This window comes from Daktulosphaira vitifoliae, unplaced genomic scaffold, assembly GCF_025091365.1.
Source record: "Daktulosphaira vitifoliae isolate Bord-2020 unplaced genomic scaffold, ASM2509136v1 Scaffold_5, whole genome shotgun sequence".
NCBI classification, from domain to species: Eukaryota; Metazoa; Arthropoda; class Insecta; order Hemiptera; family Phylloxeridae; genus Daktulosphaira; species Daktulosphaira vitifoliae.
This window is the reverse complement of record NW_026099576.1, coordinates 29,554,367-29,568,761: the sequence shown is the minus strand read 5'-3', so window position 1 is coordinate 29,568,761 and position 14,395 is coordinate 29,554,367. Positions and strand designations below refer to the sequence as shown.

The window sequence follows — 14,395 nt, the reverse complement described above, 5'->3', positions numbered from 1 at the left end:
AAACAGGATATGAAAAACGTTATCCGAGGGCTAATTGGATCTCTATAGTGGAGAGTTGGAAAACAAGAAGGGCAAAATTACCGGACATTTCCTGCAGATAATGAACGCCGGTCCCCGCACTGCGTATATCGCTACAGCCGCCCTTGGTGTACGTAACCCTTTTAGTCACCACATCTACGGCCTACTCAGGTGACCCTTTTCTACACGTACACCCGTTCGTTATATTGTGTAACTCACGTGTATCCAAATATCTTCATTACACAGGTTACTGCAATACAAACATAATGTGCGCGCTCCTCGTGGGACGTACACTTGACTTATATCATACACCTTCAATGCAGTGGACTAATTCTACATCCAATTACACTCCTCATAAAGTCACTAATCCCCGAGGAGAACCGCGTGTTATTTGTACGTTTTTTAATTCATTTAATGATTTTTCCAACGGCGTATAATATTCGTACTGTAAATTTGTAGTTTTCCTGCAAATTATATGTAGTTTCCACTAACATAGGGTAAGTTTACAGGTGTATTAAATTTTAAATTTAATAGATTTGAAGTATGTGAAATTATACTTTACAGTATAACTTCTATATAAGTAAATGCCAAAAAAAATAAATAAATCATAATAAAGAGAAAGTCTTTAAATAGAATTACAGATATTCGATATAGTATTAAAAATCAAATGTCACGTCATACATATTAGGTATACTTTTTAATATTTAATTTAAATATTCAGTGAGATTTGTTCGCTTATTATTTTTATAAATTGTACTTTTTCCGAAAAATGTTTCGATTTTATTGAGTTAAAATAAAATGTTATCAGTAACACTTGCTTGTTGATTGTTGAAACCATTTCTCGCGATTTAAAAAGTATTTTGTATCTCAGGTATTGTTATCTAAATATAAATATTTTATAGACTTATATTATTATTTTAGTATTAAATTTTATAACGTGCATAATTTGTATGGAAGTTTGATCAAATATAAAACAACAGATAAAATAGTAAAATCTAATACTATATGAAATAAAATACAAAATGTATTTCAAATATTTTAATGATTCAAACATAGTCGTCTGCAATATCTTGATTAACTCAAAATGATGATTATAACTTTTTTTTTGACTTTAATAAAATATAAATATTGTTAATTTAAACATATTTAGTCAGTGACTTCAAAAAATCATAAAAAATTAGATAATACTCTTTTTTCAGTTATAAAAACACTTTTAGCTTCGATGTAAGGCAGAGAACATATTAGTTTTAACATGATATGTTTTTTTAATGTCCGTTCATGAAAATTCATAGCTTTCATTAGACCGATTTTATTATTTTATTCATCAAAGGAACTCAATTTTAATCTAATTTTAGCTGATATTGCCAAAAATTTTAAAAATCCTCTCAATTTTAAAAATTAAAAAAATTACGCTACCGTACAAAATGGTATTTTCAAATTTTTTCTGCATTATAAAACTGCTCAAACTTTTTTTAAACTAACTCTAATCAAATAGAAATAAAATGAATACAGACTATAAACTTGTTTTTTATATGCTTTGTATGAAAATTCAATCAATGCATGTAAACAAATTGTTTTTAACTCTATTTTTGAAAATGTTCCTGAACATCTAACAATTTTTAATCTAAATTAACAATAGTCCATAAGGTAAAAAGAATATTTAAAAAAAAAAATCTATCTCATGACTATTCTACTATGAAAAGTCGGCACCATATTGACAATTTTTATAATATAGCAATTTTTAATTAAAAATATACAAATTTAACAGATTTTTTTATATTGATGTTTATCACAGTTAGATGTCACCTATACTTGTTTCAATTCTGCCGCAACCACACAATATTAGGTTTTTACAATTAGAGAAGAGAATATTAAAAGAAATAATTTTATATATTTAAATTTAAATGTGAATATGTTTTGCAATTTTATTAATTAATCTTTCTTTTAAATAAAGTCTTTGTTTTTTCGTAAGTTATGATACAATTTCGAATTCTTTTCGCACTTTTAAATGCTTATTCCATGTGATATTTCTTCGTGGAACTTTTTTATTTTTACTTATTTTATCACATTGTTTATCTTCAGTATTTGAATCAACATCTGCACAATTTAAAACATTTTTAAGTGGGCGAATTTTTATCATTTAAATAATATAGAAAACGTTCATCAATAAATGAATATTATTGGAGATAGAAGTATTTATATACACAATCCATATTAGTGCGTTGATTTTTATATTTTCTGAAATCATTTAGGTATATTCAGTACAAATAAATTAAGTTCTTACATTAATTTTCATGTTAGATTTAAGCTTACTAAATTAAAACTAAAATATGACATTAATATAAAAGTAAAATTGTTAAAAAACTGTACTTTTTATTATTAATAAATAATAAAATAAGTACAAATTGTATACACGTGTAATTTGAGAACAATACATAGTTAAAATTAACCAATAATTTTTTTTTTAATATCATCATTAAATTAATTATCAAAAATTATAATTTATTGAATGTATAATTATAAACGTATGACCTTGTATACAGAGTGAGTTTTAAAATACTAAAGAATTCAGCCAGCTCATCAAATATAAATCCACCTTTTTAACTACACCAAATCAGAAATTCTGAATTTCATTAATTTTTTCGGCTAAAATTAAATTTGGTTCCTTAATGTACTGATCAAGTTTTTTTTTTTTTTGAAAGTGTAATGATTAACCTACTTTGGTAGTTTAAAAATCAGATCATTTTTTTTTTTATTTAAACTATTGATAATATTTCAAAAAATCTACATTAAATTAAAGCTAATACAATATTTTTTTAAATAAAAAAAATAATAATTATATGAAATCTTGATTTCTTGGAGTTATTAGCTACTAAAGAAATAATTGAGATTTTTGCATGGTAATGGAATACTTGCATTATTATAAATTAAAGCTTGTGTATTGAAAAAAGTTTCAGTGATATGGCTTTATATTTGGTAAATCAGATCATTTTTTTTTTTATTTGTTCCAAATACGCATCGAAGACTTATGCAACAATGATTAAACTTACTGCCCTATACCAATCAATGATAATGTAAAAAAAAAAATTCACATTATCAATATTGACCACAAAATAAAACGTTTTCTTACTAAATTCACTGAATAATTATAATTTTTTTTTGTACATTGGTGTAATGTTACATTATGTCAAAAATTATATTTTTATAAGTGTAAAACTTTTAAGTTTAAGAATACATCATATAAAATATAAATTACTAAATTTTGGATCAATGAATTATGTTAATTAATCCATCTATATAAAATTATTTCTAAAAAAAAGCAACTATGTTACTTAATATGTATACGAATCGATTCAATACATTATGAGATTCCTTATTTACTTGAACAGTTTTTGATGAAGAATTATATTTAAATCCGAGTTCATCAAAATACTGTAAAAAACTGCTTTTACTGATTTCAAACTTATTCTTAAGTTGTTTAATTTTTTCTTCCTTTGACATATCTGAGCTAGCGATTTCGTGAACAATGGAAAATAATGTCGCAGAGACTTCTTCTTCATTTCTTACCTTTTCTAATCTAAGATAATTACATTGAAACTCATTTAACAAAGGAGTTACATGTACAGCTATATGTTCCATTAATACAGGTATGGTTTGGCAATTATCACTCATCCATTTTATTGATTTTATGGCACGTATAATATGATTATTATTGAACTGAAAATTCCTTCTAGAGATATTATTGTACCAATTATTCAATAATGTTAGTGAACCACTCATCAATTCAAATACATGTTCATAATCTTCAATAATATTTAAGATCATATTATGACCTTCAGCTTTATTGTTATTCTTTAAATCAGCTATTCTTTGAAATTCCGCAATCATAACTAAAAATTCTGTTATTACCTTGATCCAATCACTGTAGTAACAACTTATCAGGGTGTAATATTGTCGTATTTTTATTTCTACATTAACTTTATTGACAATTCTATTACTAGAATTTTTCGCAATTAAATCACTGATTTTGTATTCATTGTCATTGTCCATAAAACCTGATTGGGGAAGATATGTTATTATTTCATTCCAAAGAGGTTTCCGCAAAAGAAACTCCATGTCATCTTCATATGACGCTGTTGTTGAAGTTATTATATTATTAATCAAACACAGGTAAACAACATAAAAAAAAAGTTTCAAATACATTTTTAAATTTTATTTTTATTTGAAAAAAAAAGAGAATAATTGAATTAAAACAAAAATTACTCTGAGAGTTCGTTCAAATGTGTTTACAATACTGTCGTAATACAAAATAAACCACAAAGGGGGGTGAGAATTATTAAATATTACTTGTGTATGAATTATAATACTGTTGCGTCATTTACTAAAAACTTCAATTTTTATATTAACCTTGAATGACTGCCCTTAAGTAAAATGCTTTATAATAAATATGTAATAATTGATGTACAAATAACAAGTCGATAAATAAAAAAATTTATATTTATTCAAATTGCAAGAATTTATGCAGTATATTAGAGAATTGGATAAAAATATATATAATAAAAATTTTTCCCTTCAATATTACTAATAATACGTTTTTATTTGAACTTATCTATTTTTATTTCACAAATCATCATAAATATATATCAGTTGCTGTTGATTTAAATAAGCATTTAATTTCTTTTTAATTAATTATCATATAAATATGATTATTAAATTATTGATTGTGATATAAAATATCACAAAAACTATTACATTCTAAAAAAGTTAATACCACATTTAAAAGTACTACAAAAATGATTTTAATGAAATCTAGTAAATTTAATGAATTTAAATTTAACCTACATACATTTTTTGGAAGTTATCCCTAGAACTAACTTCAGGAATATTTTTAATTAAACTATAATTGATATCATGGTTTATAAGCTAAACAAACTTCATTCGGCATATTTTTATGAACAATTCATTATTTAATACATAAATTGGATATAGTGCATTTAATAAGTCACACTATATTATAATATTAGTACAAAATTCTTTCAAACTTCCTTTAAGAGCCTCAATATACCATAAATTATTAATACTGATTTTTTTAAAATGTTTATGCAATTTTTTTATCAGAGAATCAAATTATAAAATGTTATATACCTTAGTATATAACAGTCAATAAGTACCACTAAAACTTATTCATATATTTTGTTAGAAAATAATAATAAATTTTAAATTGACAGTTTTAGGTAGAAAACTAAAGAAAAATTAATTATCTTTTCTTTGTCAGGTAAAGTTATTGTTATAGCTATTAGTCAATACGTTTTACATTGTAGTATATTAACAATAATTTTTTATTGATAATATTAACATATTTTTTTAATATGATGAAGATTTTTTCTAAATTTTTCAATCATGTAAGATAATTAAGATGGACAGGAGTTATTTAATTAATTTTTTTAATACTATTTTAAAGTTCTATAGAGTACAAAATGCAGAACAATTAAAAATATTTTATAAATTAAAACTAAAAACTAAATACTAATTATGTATATATCTTAAAGATTATTAATTTTTAAATAGTTTTCATTTTATTTTATGAACTAATAGTAATATATTGAGAACATACTTCTCACAATTTTTTATCAATTTCACAAGTGTTATTAAATACTATTCGGGTATTCTAGTATTATGATAAATTTCTAATTTTTATGTCATTTAAGTCACAATTATTAGTATAATGATTTCAACAGGGCCGTTGCTTTAGATTATTTTGGAGGAACGTTAAATATATACGCCAACTATATTTTTTAAATATAGTGTAATTAATAATATTAGCTTCTATTTATTTATTAAAAAATAACTTTTGTGAAACATTCATCTTATTTTTTAAGTAAAAGTCAATGATAATTTTCTTATATTTAAAATATGAATTTTTTTCCTAAGAATTGAGAGCACAATCGATATTTTAGAATGTGATATATAGTGTTTACATGTTAATTAATCCGGAAACCCAATAATTGGATATTTGATTGGAAAAATTAATAATTCATTGACAATTAATAACAATTATTGTAGATTAACAGTCTTAAAAAAAATATGGGTAGATAAAATTTCAATAAATGCTTTATTTTATCGTAACATAAAAACTGTGTGTAGGTACAAATAATTTAAAAAGATCTAATATAAATATTGTTTTATAAAAAATTTATTAATAATAATGTGTAATATAACTATAAACAACTATATGTATGTGATAGTTTATATTTACCAAAATATTCTCAACATTTTAATGGAATATTTTGTCTTTAGTTTAATATTTATAATATTTATCTACTTATGAATGTAAAAGTACTTGTTTTTAATCATTGTATAAAATTAAAAAATCTGTAGTTATAAATAATCTTAAGTTAATCTCTCTCAAATATATTTTTATAATATATTCTTTCTGATTCACTGATTCACTGATATTAACAAATACAATTTTTTTTAATTTTTTTTTAATTTGGCAATCAATATATCAGTAATTTTTTTCAAATATAAAATAAGTATTAGTTAAATTTTTATCCTGAAATTTAAATGTCACTATTGGGAGACTTCTTTATCATAAGTTTATTATTTTTATTTTTATTATATTAACACATGTATATTATATGTTTTATTAATAAAAAAAAACCCAGCACAGGGGGGTCACGGTACAGTGGTGACGTGGTATAGATGGATCAAGTATAATGATATCTGACAGTGATTAAAATCACTATAAAAAAAAAACGCTTCGATGCAAATCTTTAGATAGTGTTTAATTTTAAAAAATTGGTGGATTATTCCAAAAGCTACATGATCTGCTAGTTCATTATTAATATCCTAATTAAGATAAAGTATGTAGAATGAAAAAGGGATTATTAAAAAATATTATTTCTCATAAAAAAATAATATTGAATCATACACTTTTCAATATGTCATAGCATTATAAAGTTAAAAATGTAAAAAATAAAATCCAGAATTTTCACACAATAAAGCATTCGGTAGCCATTTTCACCGTAAAAATAAAATAAAGTCCGAAATTTTTTTTTCGCATAATAAAGTAAATTACATTAGCTTTAATTTAAGATATATATATAAGTGTCAGACTTTCCGGAACACTTTCAAAATTTAAGTTGAAAAAGTAAATTTTTTGTGAAAAAGTGGTCATTTTAAATCCCCCCCTGTGGGCAGGTAAAGGGTCAGATATAAAAAAAATATATACCAAATGATAGGTAAAGACATCATGCATCTATAAAAAAAAATTATATTGATCCATACATCTTTCAAAAAATTATAGCATTATAAAGTAAAAAATATAAAAAAGAATTGTTTTACAAAAATCGTATTTTTTTTTATAAACTTTGATGTCTGTTTTCACCATGAAGATAAAATAAAGCCCGAAATTTTTTTTCTGCATAATAATGTATATTACATTAGCTTTAATTTAAGATATATATAAAAGTGTCAGACTTTCCGGAACACTTTCAAAATTTAAGTTGAAAAAGTTCTACTTTCTACATGCATTTTTTAGATTTGAACCCCCCTCGTATATAGGGAAATAGTAGGATTTCAAAAAACAGTATGTCAAATGAAAGATGTATATAAATACTACTACTCATGAAAAAATTGTACTGATCCATACATTTTTCAAAAAGTTATGGCATAATAAAGTTAAAAATGTAAAATACAAAATCGAAATTTTTCACACAAAAATAGTATTTGGTAGCCATTTTCACCGTGAAGATAAAATAAAGCCCGAAATTTTTTTTTTGCATAATAAAGAACATTACATTAGCTTTAATGTAAGATATATATAAAAGTGTCAGACCTTCCGGAACATTTTCAAAAGTTAAGTTAAAAAGTTAATTTTTTGTGAAAAAGTTGTCATTTTAAATCCCCCCCTGTGGGCAGGTTAAGGGTTAAATTTATCAAAGAAATATACCAAATGAAAGATAATGATATTATGCATCTATATAAAAACGAGTTATATTGATATGTTCATTTTTGAAAAAGTTATGGCACTTTTAAGTAAAAAAAATTGAAAATTTTTCAAAAATTAGCGATTTTTAAATTTGTAATTTTTTGGATATTTCCCCCATTTGCGGGAAACGAGGGCATTTTTTTCAATTTTTGAGGGTAATATCTTCGACTAGATACAATTGGTGATCTTTTGACGTATCATTGAAAGAAATCGGTTCGGTGAGAGCTGAAAAAAAGTGGTAACAGACACAAAAAAAAAAAATAATAAATAAACACATCTTAGTAAAACCAATACCTTCTCAGCTTCGCATCGAAGTTAAAAAAAAGTTTTATCATTTAACTTGTAATTTAATTTAAATATTTAGAATACATGTGAACAAAGTTTCTATAAAAGGACAGTTGAATTTTGGAAATTTTCAGTTTCTCCGTCGATTTTATTAGAGTTTATATGACGGAAATATTGTTAACATTATAATATCAATGTAACCACTGGGTATCAATAAATTAACAAATAAAGTTAGGCATTAAGTATACACATAAATGAATGACGTATTAATTATGTCTAGGAATTATATACATTTATAAATTTCGTTAAGATTTATGAAAACATTAGTAAAATTTTTTATAAATTGACTGGAAAACTTAATAATGTGTTGTTACCAATATAACAATTTGGGGATTATTTCCCACTAAAACGAAAAATATTTCTACGGTACTATAATACAGTCATATGATTGTATTAAATCCTACGACAAAGTTTCACAAATTGAACTCTCTAAGTTGCTGTTTATGACTTGTCCATCTTTATATGAACTCTGTTTATAAGTTGAAGGCCAAAAAAAAAAGTCATTTCTTATTTTTTCATGGAATTTTTTTCTTAATTTTTATTTTATTTTATTTTATTGAGGTTACATAAATGTCATTATATTAAGTTATCTTAATATAATTTATGATTTTTTTTTCAGATTAACAATGTAATATAAATAATTATAGTGCACAAATAAAATATTTCTGACAGATAAAATTTAGCTGAAATAACATATTTTGTCTTTTAGATAATCAAAAATTTAAATGTGATTGACAATAAAATATAGATAGTTTTTACACACTAAGCTGTATCACTATAAATTTACATTTTTTAATATTATTTTTTGAATACTTTTGCTTTAAATATGAAAAATTAATAAATAACGGCATATTTCGATTTTAAAATTTTCTAAGAATTAGATGGTATTATGTATTTAATTATGTCTATATAATAATGACGCAATTCATCAAATAAGCTTTTTACTCCTATAAGAAATGTGGATTCTTTTAATACGGACGTATGTTTGCTGTTAGTGTTGTAACAAAATCCAAGTTCATGAAAACATTCCTCAAAATTCTCTTCACTTCTATTTAAAATGTGGGTTAAATCCGACACTATATCTTGCGAACTATCAGGGCTAGATAAAATTGCCTGTAAAAATTGTGATACCATATTCATTGTGCCTTCCAAATTTCTATTTCTTTCAAATCCAGAATACGAATTGTCAAATAAGTCCAAAAAATATATTATTCGATCAAATTTGTGAACGATATGAGAAAGATTAACACAATCAATACGAGATTGTTTTAAATTATATATAGCTGTTGAAATATGAAAATTAGGCAATATTCTTATTAAATTTGATTGATTAGAACTGTTTAGATATTTATGATATTTATCTAATATCAAATTAAGGGAACTCACCATCATGGTTAACACATTATCGTATACATCAATTAAATCTAGAAAACCTCCATAAAGATTCCACTGCTGTTCATTGACTCTATAGTAATCTGCAATTGTTTTAAATACTATAATTATAACTCTGAACCAATCACTATAAATGCAACCTAGTAGAATATAATATAGTTCTAATTTTTCTTTAATGTTATTTTCGTTGACAATATTTCCATCCTCGTTCATTGCAATAATTTCATTAATTGTATATCTTCTATTGTTGTACTTCACGCCTAAGTTGGGTTCTATATTCGCCAAATTTTGCCAAATAGGTTTTCCTAAAAGAATGTTCATGTCATTAATTATTTCATAACACGTTGGAGGTATTGCATTTCCAAAAGTGCACAACAAAATTAAAAAAAACTGATATATCAATAACATTATGAATTCTGTTACAACTAAAAAAATGAGAAAATATATTATAAAATACAATAATTTGAATTAATTTCTAAATTTTTTAGACTTGCTTAAAGTTTTAAATAAAATATATTAGAGGATGTGATAATTTAAAGTATGGTTTTATACAGATAAACGATATACGTTTGTGAGTATTTGGACACCTGATAAAATAAAAACTATTAATATAAGTTTAATAAATATACATTTATAGACATTTCATAGAAAATGGTCAAAATGTGATTTATTCACAGTTTTGAGTAATACTGGTTTTTAATTTTAATGATATTTTATTGTCAATAACTAAATTTATTTTGAAATTAAAAAAAAAAATCTGTTTTATGTTTAAATTTATAAAAAGATTTATGGTTCAATTAAATATGAAATCTGTAAAACCTAAGCTTTGAATATTGTTTTTTACTAAAATGAAGTTGGAACTATTTATCAAAATATCCATATCGAACTTAAATTTTTAAATGGACCTCAAATCTAATTTATGAAAAAATATTATGATATAATAAATTATTTTGTTTTAACGACAGTACATTCGATACATGTGTACTAGATAGTATTTAAATTAGTATTGAATCTGGTGTAAATAAGTTTTTATAAATGCAATATATGATTAAAAATCATTTAAAATTTCTTATCAATGATAAATGAACTGTAATCTTGAAATAATATCAATAATATAGAGTAAGTGATTTTAGTTGAGCTTTACGATTATGAATAAAATCACAATTTAGAATCTCATTACAGATAGTAAAGAGTTTTAAATTCTTACATAGATAATTTTTCATTATTTTAACATTTTTAATAATATTATAAAGTTAGAAACTTTGTATGGAGCGTTTAAGAGCTATAATCTTGCATAATCTTAACTAATATAAGAAAAGATATAATTTTTTCTACATCGTATAAACTGAATTAGTATCGGCTTTCAAATAGCAACCCAAATTCTTTAATATCATAGAATATTATGTTCAATTAAAAAAAAATGATTTTCTTCGATTTTCAATCAATTACAGCTGTTGAATGTTTAGACACTAACGGAGAAAATGCGATTTTATCCATAAAAACAGCAAAATTATCATGGACATTAATAAACGATTTCGGTTTATAAAAATACAATAAACTGTAATAATAATTGTTTGAATGGTACATAAACTTAAAAGTATAGTAACTCGTTAGGAGTCAAATCATTTTTTTTTTCATTTAAACTATTGATAATTTTTCAAAAAATCTACATTAAATTAAAGCAAATACAATATTATTTAAAATAAAAAAATTATAATAATATGAAATCTTGATTTCACGGAGTTATTAGCTACTAAAGAAATAATTGAGACATTTTCGGTAAAAATGGTCGATTTTGTAGTTTTTTGCATATTAAAATGAAATACTTGCATTATTATAAAATAAGCTTGTGTATTGAGCATAGTTTCAATGAAATGTCTTTATATTTGGTAAATCAGATTATTTTTTTTTTATTTGTTCCAAATACTTATCGAAGGTTTATGCAATAATGATTAAATTTATTATCCTATACCAATCAATGATAATGTAAAAAAAAAAAATTCACATTATCAATATTGACCACAAAATAAAATGTTTTATTACTAAATTCACTGTATAATTATAATTTTTTTTTGTACATTGGTCTAAAGTTACATTAAGTCAAAAATTATATTATTATAAGTGTAAAACTTTTAAGTTTAAGAATACATATAAAATATAAATGACTAAAATGATGGAACAATGAATTATGTTAAAATTTATATTCTTTCTGATACACTGATATTAACAAATAAATAAAAATTTTTTTTTCATTTCAATTAAAATTAATTATTCATACTAATTTGGCAATCAATATATTATTAAAATTTTAATTCTGAAATTTAAGTGTCACTAATGAGAGATTTCTTTATCATAAGTTTATTATTTATTTGTATTATATAAACACATGTTTATTGTATATTTTATTAATAAAAAAAAAGTTTTATCTTTTAACTTGTAATTTAATTAAAATATTTAGAATATATGAGGACAAAGTTTCTATAAAGGGACAGTTGAATTTTGGACATTTTCAGTTCCTCCGTCGATTTTATTGGAGTTTATATGACGGAAATATTGTTAACATTATAATATCTGTGTAACCACTGGGTGTCAATAAATTAACAAATAAAGTTAGGCATTAAGTATACACTTAAATGAATTACATATTAAATATGTCTAGGAATTATATACATTTATAAATTTCGTTAAGATTTCTGAAAACATTAGTAAAATTTTTTATAAATTGACTCGAAGACTTAATAATGTGTTGTTACCAAGATTACAATTTGGGGATTATTTTCCACTAAAACGAAAAATATTTCTACGGTACAATAATACAGTCATATTGTAGTAATACAAAAATAAGCAAAAAAGATGATGGTTAGGTGATGGGTTTATTTTTTGACCAATGTTGGATATGTGGGGAGTTGGTTAATTCAAGAGGAACGAAGGTTCTAACGGGGTTGTAGAGTCCAAGCAAGGGCTTAGAACAATAAAGACAAGTAGATATAAAAAGAAATGATTAAAGTTTCTCTTAAGCTATCTTAATATAATTTATGATTTTTTTTTCAGATTAACAATATAATATAAATAATTATTGGGCACAAATAAAATATTTCTGATAGATAAAATTTAATTGAAATAAAATATTTTGACTTTTGGTCAATCAAAAATTTAAATGTGATTGACAATAAAATATAGATAGATTTTACACACTAAGCTGCATCACTATAAATTTACATTTTTTAATATTAATTTATAAAATACTTTTGCTTTAAATATAAAAAATTAATAAATAACGGCATATTTCGATTTTAAAATTTTCTAAGAACTAGATGGTATTATGTATTTAATTATTTCTTTATAATATTGATGCAATCCATCAAATAAGCTTTTCACTCCTATAAGTAATGTGAATTCTTTTAATACGGACGTGTTTTTTCTGTAAGTGTTGTAACAAAATCCAATTTCTTGAAAACATTCCTCAAAATTCTTTTCACTTCTTTTTAAAATGTGGGTTAAATCCGACAGTTTATCTTGCGAACTATGAGGATCAGATAAAATTGCCTGTACTAATTGTAATATCATATCCATTATCTCTTGCGAATTTCTATTTCCTTCAAATCCAGAATACGAATTGTCAAATACGTTCAAAAAATCTATTATTCGATCAAATTTGTCAATGATTTGATAAAGATTAAAACAGTCGTTACAAGAATGTTTTAAATTACGTATAGCTGTTGAAATATGAAAATTAGGCAATGTATTTATAGGATTTATTGAATTTGATTGAGTAGAACTGTTAATATAAGTATAATATTTATCTAATATTAAATTAAGGGAACTCTCCATCATGGTTAACACCTTATCGTATTTCACAATTAAATCTAGAAAAACTTCATAAAGATTCCACTGCTGTTCAAAGACTCTATTGTGATCTGCAATTTGTTTAAATAGTATAATTATAACTCTGAACCAATCACTATAAATGCAACCTAATAGAATATAATATAGTTCTAATTTTTCTTTAAAGTTATTTTCGTTGACAATATTTCCATCCTCGTTCATTGCAATAATTTCATTAATTGTATATCTTCTATTGTTGTGCTTCACGCCAAAGTTGGGTTCTATATTCGCCAAAGTTTTCCAAATAGATTTTCCTAAAAGAATATTCATGTCATTAATTATTTCATAACACATTGGAGGTAAGGCATATCCAAAAGTGCACAGCAAAATTAAAAAAAACTGATATATCAATAACATTATGAATTCTGTTACAACTAAAAAAACGAGAAAATATATTATAAAATACAATAATTTGAATTAATTTCTAATTTTTTTAGACTTGCTTAAAGTTTTAAATAAAATATATTAAAGGATGTAATAATTAAAAGTATGGTTTTATGCAGATAAACGATATAAGTTTGCGAGTATTTGGACACCTGATAAAATAAAAACTATTAATATAAGTTTAATAAATATACATTTATAGACATTTCATAGAAAATGGTCAAAATGTGATTTATTCACAGTTTTGAGTAATACTGGTTTTTAATTTTAATGATATTTTATTGTCATTAACTAAATTTATTTTAATAATTACAAAGTTCTATTTTGCTAACTAGTTTCGTGAAATAATAATTATTATTATAATTATTATAAATAATAATT

At 23.2% G+C, this 14,395-nt stretch overlaps 1 protein-coding gene across 1 annotated transcript; it reads right to left on the bottom strand.

The window, feature by feature from the left end:
* Nucleotides 1-8,910: 8,910 nt before the first annotated feature.
* LOC126907174 (uncharacterized) lies at nucleotides 8,911-14,082 on the bottom strand. The gene is made up of 2 exons (XM_050688283.1): nucleotides 13,720-14,082; nucleotides 8,911-9,885 (listed from the first exon to the last, which is right to left on the bottom strand). Exons 1-2 carry the CDS (start codon nucleotides 13,985-13,987, stop codon nucleotides 9,224-9,226), a joined length of 930 nt encoding a protein of 309 aa, XP_050544240.1. The 5' UTR covers nucleotides 13,988-14,082; the 3' UTR covers nucleotides 8,911-9,223.
* Between the last annotated feature and the right edge of the window lie 313 nt (nucleotides 14,083-14,395).